Raw genomic sequence first — 15,002 nt, forward strand, 5'->3', positions numbered from 1 at the left:
GGATCAATTAGCGATAGTGATTTCTCTATATCTCCACATCTATAGAATATCCATATGTATTGAGTTGGCCAAAAAGTTTGTTCGGGTTTTCCTGTAACATCAGTCGGGAAAAACCCAAACGAATATTTTGGCCAACCCAATAAATATATGTGTGTATATCTATGTATGCATGCATGTGTATTATATATAATGAATAGCTGTGTAGCCAATGACTTACTCTTAAAAGTTTCTCATGATATTGGAACTTCAAAATAGTTCAAAGTGAATTTTTATGAGCTTACTCCCTTTTGAAAGAAGAATTGGATTGGTTTACCAGATAATTAAAAGCAGTTTCCTTCCTAATAAGGTTTCATTTTATATTTTTAACTTCCCAATGGTTTTAAAGATGTCTCTTCTGGATTTTTAAAAGGAGTTCATCACATGTTTCAAAATTGCCCAAATACCTTTTCTTTCATAAATATAGTTTGACCATAATTTCAAGTTTTATATCATAGAGGGAAGAGAACAGACAGACAGTTACAACCTAGCAGGAAATGTGATGATATGTTTTTGCTGCTGTGCGTGTTTTTTTTTTATGTGTGTGTGGGAAAGGGTGTGATGTCATTTTGTCTCCACCCCCTGTGAGTAAGCCCACAGCATAGCTAAGTGCAGCCGCCCTCTGTCACTGAGAGACAGTCCACTTAAATGCAGCTCCAGGGTTGCGGGACTCCCACCAGCATCACTCCCCGTGTGAGGTGGCAAATGCAACATGCTCTCCAGCTTGGGGTGTCTACTTCTCTGTGGAAGTATTGCACTAGCTCTGGGAAATGCACAGAAATTGCCAAAAGGCAAGTAGCTCTGATGTTTTGTGTTTTCAAAATAATGTTTAAAAGATACTAGTTTTTAAATGTTGGTATTAAATGTGATCTTCTTTGCCAGATGGGGGGAATAGAGTTCTTCTCAGAGAGTCAGATCAAATGTGTGGAGAAGTAGCTTAAACTTTTGCTTCCCCATGCCCCCCTCTATCTACTTTTCAGTTGGATCTCTTTATTGCAAAAGATGAAAACCAACTTCTTATTAGATTTAGCAGATGTTCACAGTAGCTTGAATGGTATAGCTTCAACTACAGTATTTGTATATTGAATTGTATTGTATAGATGGGTATTATATAGTCTGCTGAAAAGACTTGTTTGGTGTTTTTATCCCCCTCCTCAGAGACTAAATCAGTGCTAGCTGAAGGTTTAAAAGAAGCTAATTTGAAACCTAGAGTCTTTTGTGTAAACCTCACACATACCTGTTAGCTTGGAGGCTGAAGGATTCTAGGCAGGGCACACCAACAAAGAACAGTCATGTGCTGATATATGGACACTTCTCTCTGGTGGAATTTGGAAGAGGGTTTGATCTGCTGGACATGACACTCCTTTTCCTGGCTAAATTGCTCTCATTTTAGTGTTGGTATTTTGTTTATAAATGTCATCAGAAGAAAATGAAAATGTCTTAATTTAGATGCTAAAAACAATCTCTTGAGCCCACCAGCACCAAAACAAGAGCTCACCTCTCTCCTATCTTTGAACATAAATGTATTTTTTTGCTCCTTTGCAGAGGCACTTTTCTAAGCCAACTTCAGGTCTGTGAAGGCTTTTTATGGTTGCAGACTGCTGTAGTCAGCAGGATTAGGAAAAACAGGCTGGAATTTTCATACAGTTATGATGGAAAATATCAGAGGCAATGCAGAGCCATGAGCTTGTCAAAACCCTGCTGTGCATAGAGTCGGAAAGAAAGATTGTTCAGGTCAGAATATCCAAAGATCCTGCTAGGTCCTCCCTCTGGGTAGTTTGCTCCAAGATCCTCTTGTCCCAAGTGAAAACCATTCCTCTTCCGTGTATTAAGTGAAACTTGAATCCAGAGTGTGAAGGCTGAAGGGTTTGGCTAGTTGATATTTCACATGATGATATAAAAAGCAATAAAAAAGGCTTGAGTAAACCTTTTCAACTCTAAGGTAGCTCTGCAAAATAAAATAAAATAAAAATATACACTATTAGATCTTTCTCTTCTATCAAGTATTCTGTTTCTTGATCATAGTAAAAGTGTTTAAATAAATCAGTCATGAGCCACAAGCATTCAGAATTAACTGTTCCTACTGCTAAAATATTTAACAAGGACCCACCATCTGAGAAAAGTCTGGAGTTTCTCTCAGGTTTAATACCTACAAATGTTTTTATTTTACCTTGTATTTACTGTGTAGGGATGATAGCCATAATTTGGTGACTGCAGACTTCTGGAAATTCCAAATGCTTTAATTATCATATTGCAATCACTAGATGCAAATCTTTTGACACAATTTTCCTTTATTTGTTATGGTAAAAAAAAATTGTCAAAAACAGCCACGAAACTTTTGTCTTGTTCATTGCACTTTAATCTGAAGTATTTTAATCCAGGTTTCTTTTGTAATTTAAAAAAATATCCATAGGTTCAGTAATTTGAAAAAAAACTATCAAATTAATATAATTATAAAATAAATGGCAAGTCTCCTTGTCTCTAATGCTAAGTTTTTTCTTTATCATTGAAGCTACCAAGGGACTTTCTTTTAGCTAAAGTTGCCTTTTTTCAAACTGCATTCCAGGAATAGGTATACCGTCCTCAAAAGGGGTTTGGGGCAGGCATCTTCTCCCCATCAATTACTTGGGGAGCATTCATGCTTTTTTTCTGTTCTGGGGTAGAGTCAAAACAGACTTTAGAACTTGACAGGTTCTGAAAATTTCTCGGTAAAGAAAACTATCCCACATTTTTAACCCATTGTTTCCCAAACTCGTTTGATGAAGAGCCCTTTTTCTAGTGGAATAGCTATTATATCTTGCCAGGGGCTTATTTTTCACATTTGGGGAAATACTGAGATAAATAAGAAAAAAAAAAGAGATAAAAGGTTTTTTCTTTTCTTTTTCCTTTCTACTTTAGAGTTAGTTAAATATCATTTGTCATTTAAGAAGAGTATAGAATTTTGGAGCTAGGAAGGACATTAGTGATCACCTAGGCTAGGGTTTCCCAGATCTTTGGATTTATGGACCCATAAAAATACATATTTTTTTAAATATCAGGGTCCCATTATAGAGGACATACTTGAATTACACCATGTGAGAATGTTCAAAGGAGGGAAACCCCCATTGCTCATAAAAGCTAACCATTTTAACAGATTTGTAAAACAAATGAATTGATACAAATAAGTCCATTGTTTTATTTTTCTCATTTTACCACAGACATGAAAACTTCATCACAGGTCAATATTTGGGAACCATTGACCAGTATAACCATTTATTTTACAAATGGAGGCACCCAAATGCAGGGAGATTTAGTAACTTTCCCACATTGATGACAGAACCAGGGCTGGATCCCAGGTTCCTGACTGGATATCTGTGTTCTGCCCTCTTCCGACCCAAATCTTAGGAGTTAAGTTCTGTAGTGTACATGTGAATGCTGTTCTTCCCTTGAATAAAAGGTTTCTTGTAAAGATTTTAAACATTATCCTAATCTTCACATTTTCCCTAGAACCTGTCTGCTGCGTGTGTGTGTGTGGGGGGGGGGGTAGCGTATAGTTGATAAATATAAATATAGCTGACTATTTATAGGGAAAAGGAATTATTTTTAAAATAAGAAATCACTTCTTACATGTCTTATACATACATAGCCACATACTTTGTTATAGAAAATAAGATACTGCAAGAGTCTTTGTTACTTTTTAAAAGCTTAAAGTTTGAGAATATTATTAATGGACCTCTTCTCCTCCCTACCCCTTGATGACTTGTTCTTTGGCAAATCATTTACCTTTGCTAAGCCTCAGTTTTCTTATCTGTAAAATGGAAATAATGATAACTGTCTTACAGTATTTTAGGAGTAAATGAGGTAAGAGTTGCAAAACTTTTAGTAAAGGGTCTGACATATAACAGGTATTCAAAAAAATGTTTATTGGGTTGCAGAAAAGTAGATCAATACCGAAAAAAATATGCACACCAAATAATATGTGATCTTGTCCAGACTATCTGACAAACCTCTGGGAGGGTAGCAAATAAGGTGGCATGTTCTTGGTGAAAGGTGGGGCAAGGGGGTTGTGTTGCTCTGCAGGACAATGAGAGAAGACTCTGTTTTCCAGCCCAACCTTCCTCAACCCAATGTTTGACTGTCAAGTTTAAACACTGCTTTTCTCTATGGAAAGCTGCACCTTTGCCCTAGGATCAGCTTTTCTGTGGGGACTGATAAAGCCTCACAGATTCTCCAGGAGAGATCCTCTTGAACTTGTTTTTCAGGAGGAGAATTAGACCATAATACATAGGCCCTGAAGAAGAATTCCCACATTGTTTTATATCCTTGAGAGCCCCTGTGCTCCAGATACCCCTAGGATTCTTTATTCTTGGCACCATAGAACTTTTTTTTTTTTCCTGGCATACAGGCAGAAATGAAAACCACAGAGAACAACAATATGTATGTAGTGAAGGGAGCCAAAAATAAAAGCATATAATGGGACATGAGGGGCTTGACACACCTCTGCAGAAACTCCTGTGTTTGGAAAATTGCAGTCAGTTAGCAGGCAAAGGCTACTATTTTTAGCCAGCTCTATCAGTCCTCCTGATGTAGGTGTGAGGAACACCAGAGAGGAGCATCCTTAATACACGTTTGATCAGATGGCCCGAGGGAATGAGGCTCTTGGCTGTGACTCTTGGCTAGTGCAGAGGGAAGAGGTAGCTGGCTTTTGGCCTCAGGTTCTTACCTGGCAGGGTAGAAATCTCTGACTCCAAGGAGAAAAAAAATCGCAGGGCAGATGATGTTAATAACAGTAACTCTCATAGCTATCAATAACTCATCACTATTATTATAGATAACATTACTTGAGCTCATATTGTTTGTGGTAATTTAGGGCTAAATATTTTTAATGTGGAAAACTAACTAAATGCTCGAAGTTCCCCTATAAAGCAGGTGTTTTATTACTCTCAGTTTACAGAGGATAAAATTGTACCTCAGAGTGTTTGCCCAAAATCATCCAGCCAGCAAGTGGCAAAAGACCATACCTTTAATTTCTATGTAATATCAGTTCCTTGCTCTACATAAAGATATGTTAATTTGTTCAGGTAACAAACTGTATTCCATGTATATGCAGAGCACTAAGGCTGAGAAATCAAGGCTTGATACCTGTCTTCCTGACCAGTTGACGGAGAAGACAGGGTTGTAAAGGAATAATTACATTAGAGTGAGAACATACTCTGATTTGGCTGAAGCACAAAGAACTTTGAGAACAATCAGAAAGGACCCCATCCAGACTAGAGTGGTCAAAAATTATGAGGGGATAAGGTACCCAAGTAGGAGCCTGGAAGACATACATTGGGACACGGAGGAGTGTAGTGGAAGGGCCTTCCCGACACGGGTAGTTGCATGACCAGAGCCCAGGCCACTCCCAGGGGCCAGAGCTCAGAAGGTGTTAAAGTACCCAGAGGGAAAGCCAAGACTGAGTCCACGCTGGATGTGACTGTGTGTTCCTTGTCTCTATCTGTCTTGACTCCCCAAGATTGATTACAAAGCAGAAGTAGCAGATTGTCTTTGGAGAAGAGGGCTCATGTCTTACTCTAAACTTTCCCAGCCACTCACCTGGAGTCTAGCTCTCACTCTCCTCGGAGCGCTCCCAACCTCACTTTGACAAAACAAGAATGTGTCACTCCAGTGAACCAGTCCCTTTCTCCAGAGGGTGGTTAATACCTGTAAGGAGCCAGGGAGGGTCTTTTCCATCTTAGAACGAGGAGTTTGGGGGAAGAATAGTGGGAAGGGCAAAGAACACTGATGGGTGGATTTCTGCTTTTATTTGAGTAGTATACATTTATATATTGGTGGGACTGTATTAAAGAGTACATTAGGAAAAAATGGTTCCACTGCTAAAAGAAAACAAACAAGTCTGAAAACCACAGGGGAATTATTTTAGCATTTTCTACAGCTCTAGTTTCTTGGCAGTTGTATAGATTTGTCCGTCTATTCAAGCACTGTCTACTAGGTAAAACTGAATGAGATCCAGCTCCTGTGATACAAGAAACTTGTATTAGGAATGTAAAAATTGATCAAATATAGTTTGTTTTTTGATGCTAAGACTATCATGTTTAGAACCCAGTGCTTAAAAATAAGGTGTCTCTGTGCTAATTACACGTTCACTCGTTTAGTTTAGTCTTATAGACTGCTATATCAGGCTAAGATACTAAATATTAAGGAATTTTAGTCTCTATCTCTCGCTCTCAAAATTTAATGAGGCAGGGGCTTCCCTGGTGGCGCAGTGATTAAGAATCCGCCTGCCAGTGCAGGGGACATGGGTTAGAGTCCTGGTCTGGGAAGATCCCACATACTGCTGAGCAACTAAGCCCGTGCACCACAACTACTGAGCCCACGTGCCACAGCTACTGAAGCCCATGTGCCTAGAGCCCATGCTCCACAACAAGAGAAGCCACCTCAATGAGAAGCCTGCACACCTCAACAGAGAGTAGCTCCCCTTCACCACAACTAGAGAAAGCCCGCATGCAGCAACAGACCCAACACAGCCAAAAGTAAATAAATAAATAAATTTATTTATTTTTTAAAAAACGAGGCACAGTGTAGCACTTGAGAATTGACGAATTCATTGATACTGTATTATAGAAAAGATAGTTAAAATGTTTTTATAGGTTAATGTGTGTTGACAGAATATTTGTCTAAGATGAAAGTGAGGTGTCTAATGAAGGGAGGGGCATTAAGCAAAAGTGACCAACTATTCTATCTGGGTCACCATCCTCAGAATGATTTCCCTTTTGCCTGATTCCTGATTGCCATTTATAAAAGCAGGTATAAAAGCAAGGGAGAGGGGCTTCCCTGGTGGCGCAGTGGTTGAGAATCCGCCTGCCGATGCAGGAGACACGGGTTCGTGCCCCGGTCCGGGAAGATCCCACGTGCCGCGGAGCGGCTGGGCCCGTGAGCCATGGCCGCTGAGCCTGCGAGTCCGGAGCCTGTGCTCCACAACGGGAGAGGCCACAACAGTGAGAGGCCCGCATACCGCAAAAAAAAAAAAAAAAAAAAAAAAAAAAAAAGCAAGGGAGAATATGGAAAGTAAATAGATGAACTTAATAAAAGTGATCTAAGAATAAATGTAAAATTAAAAAATTAGGGCTTCCCTGGTGGCGCAGAGGTTGAGAGTCCGCCTGCCGATGCAGGGGACACGGGTTCGTGCCCCGGTCCAGGAGGATCCCGCATGCCGTGGAGTGGCTGGGCCCGTAAGCCGTGGCCGCTGGGCCTGCGTGTCTGGAGCCTGTGCTCCTCAACAGGAGAGGCCACGGCAGTGAGAGGCCCGTGTACTGAAAAAAAAAAAATTAAAAAATTAATAGGATAATCTAATGTGAGACATTACTAGAGTAGTAAAATAAAAGTATAAAAATAAATAGTATTAGCCAAAGAATGAACACACTAAAAAAAGAAAAACAATGGTTTAAAATACATACATTCTGTTAAAATAACATTTAAAGACTATGACAACACCCATATTACTAAGTATCAGGCATGTTGTTTAATGCTAAGTGTTTATATACATTGTCTCATTTTATCCTTACACCTATGGAATATATATTATTATCCCCATTTCACAGATGAGGAACTAAGCCTAAAGAGTATGTTATCGGCTACTGCATGATAAATTACTACAAAATTAGCAGCTTAAAACATCACATACTTTTTGTTTCACTGTTTCTGTGGGTTAGGAGTCTGAGTCTGGCTTTGTTGGGTTGTCCCCTTCATGGTCTTTCACAAGGCTGCAACAGAGGTGTTGGCCAGGTTCAGGTCTCATCTGAAGTCTCAACTGGGAAAGGATCACCTTTCAAGTTCTTGTGGCTATTGGTAGAGTTCAGTTCCCTGAGGATCATTGGTTTAATGGCCTCATTTCCATACTGGCTGTTTCCCAGAGGTCACCTCTTTTCTTTGCCACATGGGCTTCTCTATTATGGCCTCTTGCTTCATCAAGGTGTACAAGCCCAGATGCGTCTGCAGGCAAGACGGAAATTACAATACAGCCTAATCATGGAAGTGGCAACCCATCACCTTTGCCATATTCTATTGGATAGAAACAACTTCCAGGTCCTGTCACACAAGAGGATTACCCAGTAATGGGAGATGGGGATTATTGGGGATTATCTTAGAGTATACCCACCACAAAATGGCCAATGGCTGCTTGAAGTCACACAGCTAGTAAATGATATAGTGGAACTAATACAGGAAATCTAACTCCAGAAAAACATACTGGTTTGGGCATTAACACCCCATCTACTTCTCACAGAGTTCAGCCTTTAGTGGCAGATGCCCAGCAGGCATACTAAGCAATTTGTCTGCCTCCATGGTTGGAGTTGTTGTAGGAAATCCCTGAGAATTGAGATAAATATCTTACTACTATGAAGAATCAAGGTATATATTCAGCACTCAATGTGGACCCTATTTTCTGTATATAAAAGGCCAGTCAATGCCTAGATTCCTCAACTGTGGTCAATCCCATGTAGAGCAGTATGCAAAGTAAATGCCCCCAAAATAGAAGCTTTTCTTTCCTTGTAAGACTCAGCTGCCATCGTCTCTTAAAAAGAGAAAACGTGGACTTCCCTGGTGGCGCAGTGGTTGAGAATCTGCCTGCCAACTCAGGGGACACGGGTTCGAGCTCTGGTCTGGGAAGATCCCATATGCTGTGGAGCAACTAGGCCTGTGAACCAGAACTACTGAGATTGTGCGTCTGGAGCCTGTGCTCCGCAACAAGAGGGGCTGCGATAGTGAGAGTCCCACGCACCACGATGAAGAGTGGCCCCCGCTTGCCGCAACTAGAGAAAGCCCTCGCACAGAAACGAAGATCCAACACAGACAAAAATAAATAAATTTTAAAAAAATTTAAAGAAAAAAAGAGAAAACGTAAGACAAAATTAAAGTTCTCTTTGACAAAATGTACAAATATTAAGCAATTAACACCTATGAAGTTGATGATACAGTCCCCATAAAATGTGTTTCTGAAACATCACTGAGTGGCTCTTCCAATATATGGAGGAGTTGCTATAAGGTCGAATTAAATTTTTGTTTGGAGGATGAAAGTATATTTCTAGCAGTGGATGTGATGGAGACAACTGGTTAAACTAAAGGAGCTTCTTTAAGATCCTTTTTGGTATGAATACAACAACAATTCTTCCATATGCCCTAGGAATCAAAACACAAAATTTAGGTTGTACACAAAATATATTCTTAACATGACACCCAGAACCTTGTAGAATGTTAATACTAGAATACCCTGTCGAGTATTTTCTATAGAGAATAGCCCACAGTCTCTTCTTGTGTTGGGATGTCCCAAAGGCCTGGGAGGTACATGGTGAGAAGGGTAAACTTCAAGGCCTCAGGCTACTTTGTAAAAGTTCTGTGGACAGCAAGACTGAATCAGGACTTACACCACTGCTCATAATTTTCGCTTGGGTTCCCCACCAAGAACTTTCCACAGTGAGATTTTTATAGTGTTGTAGGTTTCCCTGATCTAACAAAACCCTGACTTATATTCCCAGTGATTTTGGTAGAAATTTGGGAGCCTTAAAGCTAGTCTGAGGTTTTTAGGCCTTCTCAGTGTAGCAGGCTGTGAAGTCAGCTAACATCCCTCCCTGTGGAATTCTGTAAAGGAGATAGGAGATGTGATGCCTTCATAGAAGTTTCATTATTGTTCTCTAATCAAGGACTATACATCTAAAGCCATACACTAGAAAATCAGACCAAATCTACCCAGTCCAAGCACCTTCTGGTCAGATTAGAAATTAATTTTAGAGAAAATTGAGGTCTAATTTAAGCTTCACCTATGATATAGCAACTCAATGTTTACTTTTAAAATAAGTTTAGCTATGAGTATAAATACTATAACATCTATCCTCAGCAGATGTAACCCATGCATTAGAATAACAAAGTTTTCAAAAATGTCAGTACTGTTCTGCTCCTCTCTCAGTTATGATTTAATTGGCCTGAGATGGGAGAGTTTAAAAATTCCTCAGGTGATTTTAATGTGGCCAGAGCTGAGGACCACTGATCTACAGGTTTTGAAAATTTGCATGTGTAAGTGCTTGATAAATCTTTCTGGATGAGTGCAGGGTAAAATTTTAAAGTTGCAAGTGAATTATTTTATTATTTAACTTTTAAAACAAACTTAAAGGTGATTTTTCTTTTCTACTTTGTTCCTGGAATTTGAAGCATTATTTGGAAAAATTTTAAACTTCCTTCTCAGGCCAAATAAAATAAGAAAATGTTTAAAATTCAGATTAACATTTGTTTTTGGTGTTAGAACATAAGTTCAAATGTCTACTTTTACAAAATCTCAGAGGTTAGATCTGAGAAGCTATGGCTGATTGTGTTTTTCAGGACTGGACTTACATTTGCTTATTCTGTCATTCAATTAACTTAAAAAAATCACATTAATATTATTGGTACAGACACACAAACACACACACACGCACACACGCACACAGTAGAATACTACTCAGCCATAAAAAAGGAATGGCATTTGCCATTTGCAGCAACATGGATGGACCTGGAGGACATTATGCTAAGTGAAATAAGTCATACAGAGAAAAGCAAATACTATATGATATCACTTATATGGGGAATATAAAAAATACAACAAGCTAGTAGATATAACGAGAAAGAAGCAGACTCACAGATATGGAGAACAAACTGGTGGTTACCAGTGGTGGGGGAGTGACATTCTTAAATATTTTTCTTTAAAAAATAAAATTAACTTAAAAAATAAATACAATTTAAAAAGAAAATTTTAAAAATCATCATATTAGGATTATAAGGATGATTTAGATATTTCCTGCTTTCAGGAGTTTGAAATTAGTTCTATTTAAAACTAATACACGTTGGCCACACAAAGGTCATTTTCTTAAAATCTGCAGGAATTAAGCTATTCCATTGTGTTGTCATGCACTAGCTTTAAGTGATACCTATGTACATAAAGAAGAAAAAATGAATTTATGTAATATGTTAAGAAAAAGCACCCTGTGATCCCAGTCAATGCAAAATACGAGTTGAGAAAACATTGAATAAATTTCCCCCATTCCAAAGGTCCGGGTTATGTGAATTGCCTTTGGAAATTGTTCCTTTAATTGTGCATGTTACCCTATACATTCCAGCCCATCTTCTTTCTGCTTTACGTTAAGGGTAATTTATGAGCGTGTAGGATGACTTATAATCTGAAACATCTTTGAAGTGTATTCTTCTGTGTCTCCAATAAAATGAAAGATCTCTCTGAGTGGAGAATGAACCCCTGATAGGACGAATCTGGGGGTACATTGCTTCCAAGATACCAAAGTGGAGTTTCAGATTTCCTTCCTCTTTAATGCCATCCTTTGATTTTTCCAATCTGTTAGCTGATAAGAAAACATTCTGGTTTTCCAAGGACCCTGCTGTGCACACATGTGTGGGCATGCGAGTCTTAACAGGCCTTCCTTCTCTGAGAGCAGCAGATTCTGTCATTGAAGGAGGGGATTGGGGTGACTGCCAAAGTCATGCTGGCAGAGAACTCTGGAATTCAGTGCTGTCACAGATATGCCAGTGAGGGATTCAGGACAGAGTTTCCTTCTTCTTTCACGTTCCCAGATGGAGTTAAATCATCTCTATCCAGTAAGTTTGGGATCAGGTATCAGATGATCTGAAGAAGGGCCCCCTCCCTTCCTCTCTTGGCTCATCCTCTTTAAATACCCCAATAATCGGGCTTCCCTGGTGGCGCAGTGGTTGAGAGTCCGCCTGCCGATGCAGAGGACGCGGGTTCGTGCCCCGGTCCAGGAGGATCCCACGTGCGGCGGAGTGGCTGGGCCCGTGAGCCATGGCTGCTGAGCCTGTGCGTCCGGAGCCTGTGCTCCGCAACGGGAGAGGCCACAACAGTGAGAGGCCCGCGTACCACAAAAAATAATAATAATAAATAAATAAATACCCCAATAATCCTGCTGGCACAGAATAATTCTCTAATTACCCATACTTTTACTAGAATTAGAAGGAAAGTGATGCTGGCCGTGTTCTGTCATTGAGGTTTACCCTAAACTGTAGTTTCGTTATGAGTTGGGAGGATAAATATTGTGAAATAGCAATAGGGGCTAGTGGGTAAAGTATTGGAGTCAGTGGGAGCCTGCCAAGTGACCTGATCTCTCTGAACATCAGATCTGCTTCCCTGAAAAAAGGGAATAATAAAAATACCAGTTCTCTTTTTAGCTTCCACTAATAAATAATAATACTAGGGTGACTTTAGTGGTTTTTTGGTAGTAATTTTCTTAACCTAAGTAAGAGGAGATGTGGAAGGCCAGCCACAATTTTGAAAACTCTTCACCTGCCCTGGCAGCTAAAGAAGGATCTGGACACCCTTGTCTGCTGGACATTTCCTGAGAAGAGGCTGAGCTAAAAGAATGCTCTGTTGCTAGAAGTCAGAGTCTCATGTGTCTGGGCCTGTGGGGTATCAGCCTCACAGTGACCCAGGGCTTGAAGACGAGAGCCACGGTGCTGTGGGGTTTTTTTAAATTATTTATTTATTTATTTTTGTTTGTTTGTTTTGCGGGCCTCTCATTGTTGTGGCCTCTCCCATTGCGGAGCACAGGCTCCGGACGCGCAGGCTCAGCGGCCATGGCTCACGGGACCAGCCGCTCCGCGGCATGTGGGATCCTCCCGGATTGGGGCACGAACCCGTGTCTCCTGCATCGGCAGGCGGACTCTCAACCACTGCGCCACCAGGGAAGCCCGGGGCTGTGGGTTTTTAAAGAATTCTTGCCACCAGCAGCTCCTGTTCCCCTGGCTAACTCTCCCGCAGGGGTTTGGAAGCTTTTGCTCAGAGAAGATTTACCTTTTACTTTGGAAGAATTGGGAGCACAAATCATGGTCCTTGGTCAGTTTTTCCTCCACATACGCTTGGGATGTGGTTCTGTGTGATTTGACTTTCTCCTGGATGCCTGGTCTGTTGGTCAATTCTCAGGTACTGGGTTGGTCTGATCAGATGACTGGTCAGTCCCCTAATGAGACTCTGTTTTTTTCCTGTCCTCCCTCGTTTTGTTCGCAATCCTTCTTTCCCTTCAGTCTCCTTCTCTCTCTCTTTCCTTTTGAATTCCCTCCTTTCCACTTTCCCTCTTCTCTCAACACCATGAGTCCTCAGAACATTCTCCTGGCTTCCACCCCCAACCTCTGCCACTGGCCACTTTCGCCCTAGGCCTCATCTCACAGCTAACTCTTCATCTGTTTGGATTCAGCAGGAATCAGCCCTTCGGAAGGCAATGCACACTTTGTATTTTTTTTCAAGGCAGGAATGGGTGTTTCTATGTCATGCTAAACGTTCCACTTGATTGAAAATAGCATGGTTTCCTGATCATTTCTCTTGGCATCAGCAAGCCTGCAAAAAGCACAAATTTACATTAATTTGATGAGCTCTGTGCATACCAGATTAGACAAACCATATCGTATATTAACACCATAGTTCACTCTTAAATGGTTTTGAATATGGCATAAGTTAGTATGTCCCATGAATTATGGCAATAACACACGCATGATAAATGCCAGATATCATAGTGTTATTTTGTAAGGTCATTTTCTTATTTGTTCCTGGACTTTTGTTCCAGGGTAGCTGTTGGCGTTTGATATTTTCAAGAACTTGCAGAGAACTTTGCCTTTTCCAGTGGCTCGAGTTGGCTCTTAAATTCGAATGTCATGTTTCTCTTCATTTGATTTGTAGCCAACATTTCCATGAAACTGAGTTTCTGTGTCAACTGTCCCCGTGAAATGTGATCCTCTAGTTTGCAACTGGATCACAGTTGTGGCATTTCATATACATATATATATACAGATATATAAAATTACGTTTCCAGATCCAGGTTTATGTGCTTACACATGTATGTGCCATGCTGCATTGTTGTATTTGTTCTCCTTGTAATACAAATCAAAAACATAAATATGAAATAGATGAAAGTCCTGGAATGGATTAAATTTGGTGTGACTCACCACTGATTTTTGATTAATATACTGGTATTAGTGTGGTTTCGAGTTTTGTTCTTATGCAGAACAACTTAGTCATAAAACTCTTTATAAACTGCCTTTCACTAGAGCAAGTGATTGTTTTTACTATCCTATTTGGGGAACGGTAACTCAAATTTAAAATATTGATATTACAACTGAATCACCAGAATGACTAATAAAAAATATCCTTGAATCACTTAAAGAAGTAACAATACTTCATATCTAGGTTAGTTAAAATTCTTTCTCCACATACTCTTGGCAAGAAGTCCCACTTTCACAATTTTTCACCAATGTGTCAGTGCTTTCTCAAATACTTTCAGGTGCCTTTCCCAGCTGTTTACAAAGAACACCATTCAGTTTTAGGAGACCCTAGATTTGTTAGCTGAATTGCATTACATAACACTTGTTCTTCACCGGCCATTCAATCCAAGCATCTGTTTTCACTTATGTCAGAAAATTAAGACAACAAGTATTTACTGTAGTGTTTTCCAAAGTCATCATAACCCATGGCTCACATGTCATCTGTAACGTTTTTCTGGTGTCCCAGAAACATCCATTTCAAACATTCCTTTTCATGGCCAGAGGTTCATAGGCCACAAAGGAACCACAGATGTTAACACTAAATAAACTTCCTGTAAGTTATGTTATCAAATAATTTAAGTGGCATTAAAAGATAAACATTAGCTGAGTCAAGATCCTTTTAGGGATGTCTCTTTCTAAGGACTTTCTTATTTTGTGAGACTGTTTGTTTGTTTCTTTTAAACAAACAACAGGGAGAAACTTGTACCAGAGAATTTACATTTCTCACAAGTTCCCAGGTGATGCTGGTGGCTGCTGGTCCTGGGGCCATGTTTTGCAAACCACTGACTTAGTGAATCTGTTAAGTATGCAGAGCTCTACCTTCCCCCACCCCGCCCTTCACTCCCTCTGGCCTTACTATAGTCACACCAGATTCCAATTTAGTAGGTCTGATCATCTGCATGTTA

The 15,002-nt window shown here is 39.9% G+C and overlaps 1 protein-coding gene across 49 annotated transcripts in view; it reads left to right on the forward strand.

Annotated features, from left to right (window-relative positions):
• Nucleotides 1-632: 632 nt before the first annotated feature.
• The window catches only part of ABI3BP (ABI family member 3 binding protein), a 285,160-nt gene continuing 270,790 nt past the window's right edge, over nt 633-15,002 (forward strand). For 47 of the 49 annotated variants that reach the window (XR_010840794.1, XR_010840796.1, XR_010840793.1 and 44 more), the window contains exon 1: nt 661-827. Coding sequence is in view for 46 of the 49 variants with exons in the window: in XM_067034748.1 (XP_066890849.1) it covers nt 749-827 (79 nt within the window). In the remaining 3 variants the exon portion in view is untranslated. Of the gene's footprint in view, nt 828-15,002 lie in introns of all 49 variants that reach the window. The other 2 variants (XM_067034765.1, XM_067034795.1) reach the window with 2 other exon arrangements.

Source organism: Kogia breviceps, chromosome 5 (assembly GCF_026419965.1).
Source record: "Kogia breviceps isolate mKogBre1 chromosome 5, mKogBre1 haplotype 1, whole genome shotgun sequence".
Classification (NCBI taxonomy): Eukaryota; Metazoa; Chordata; class Mammalia; order Artiodactyla; family Physeteridae; genus Kogia; species Kogia breviceps.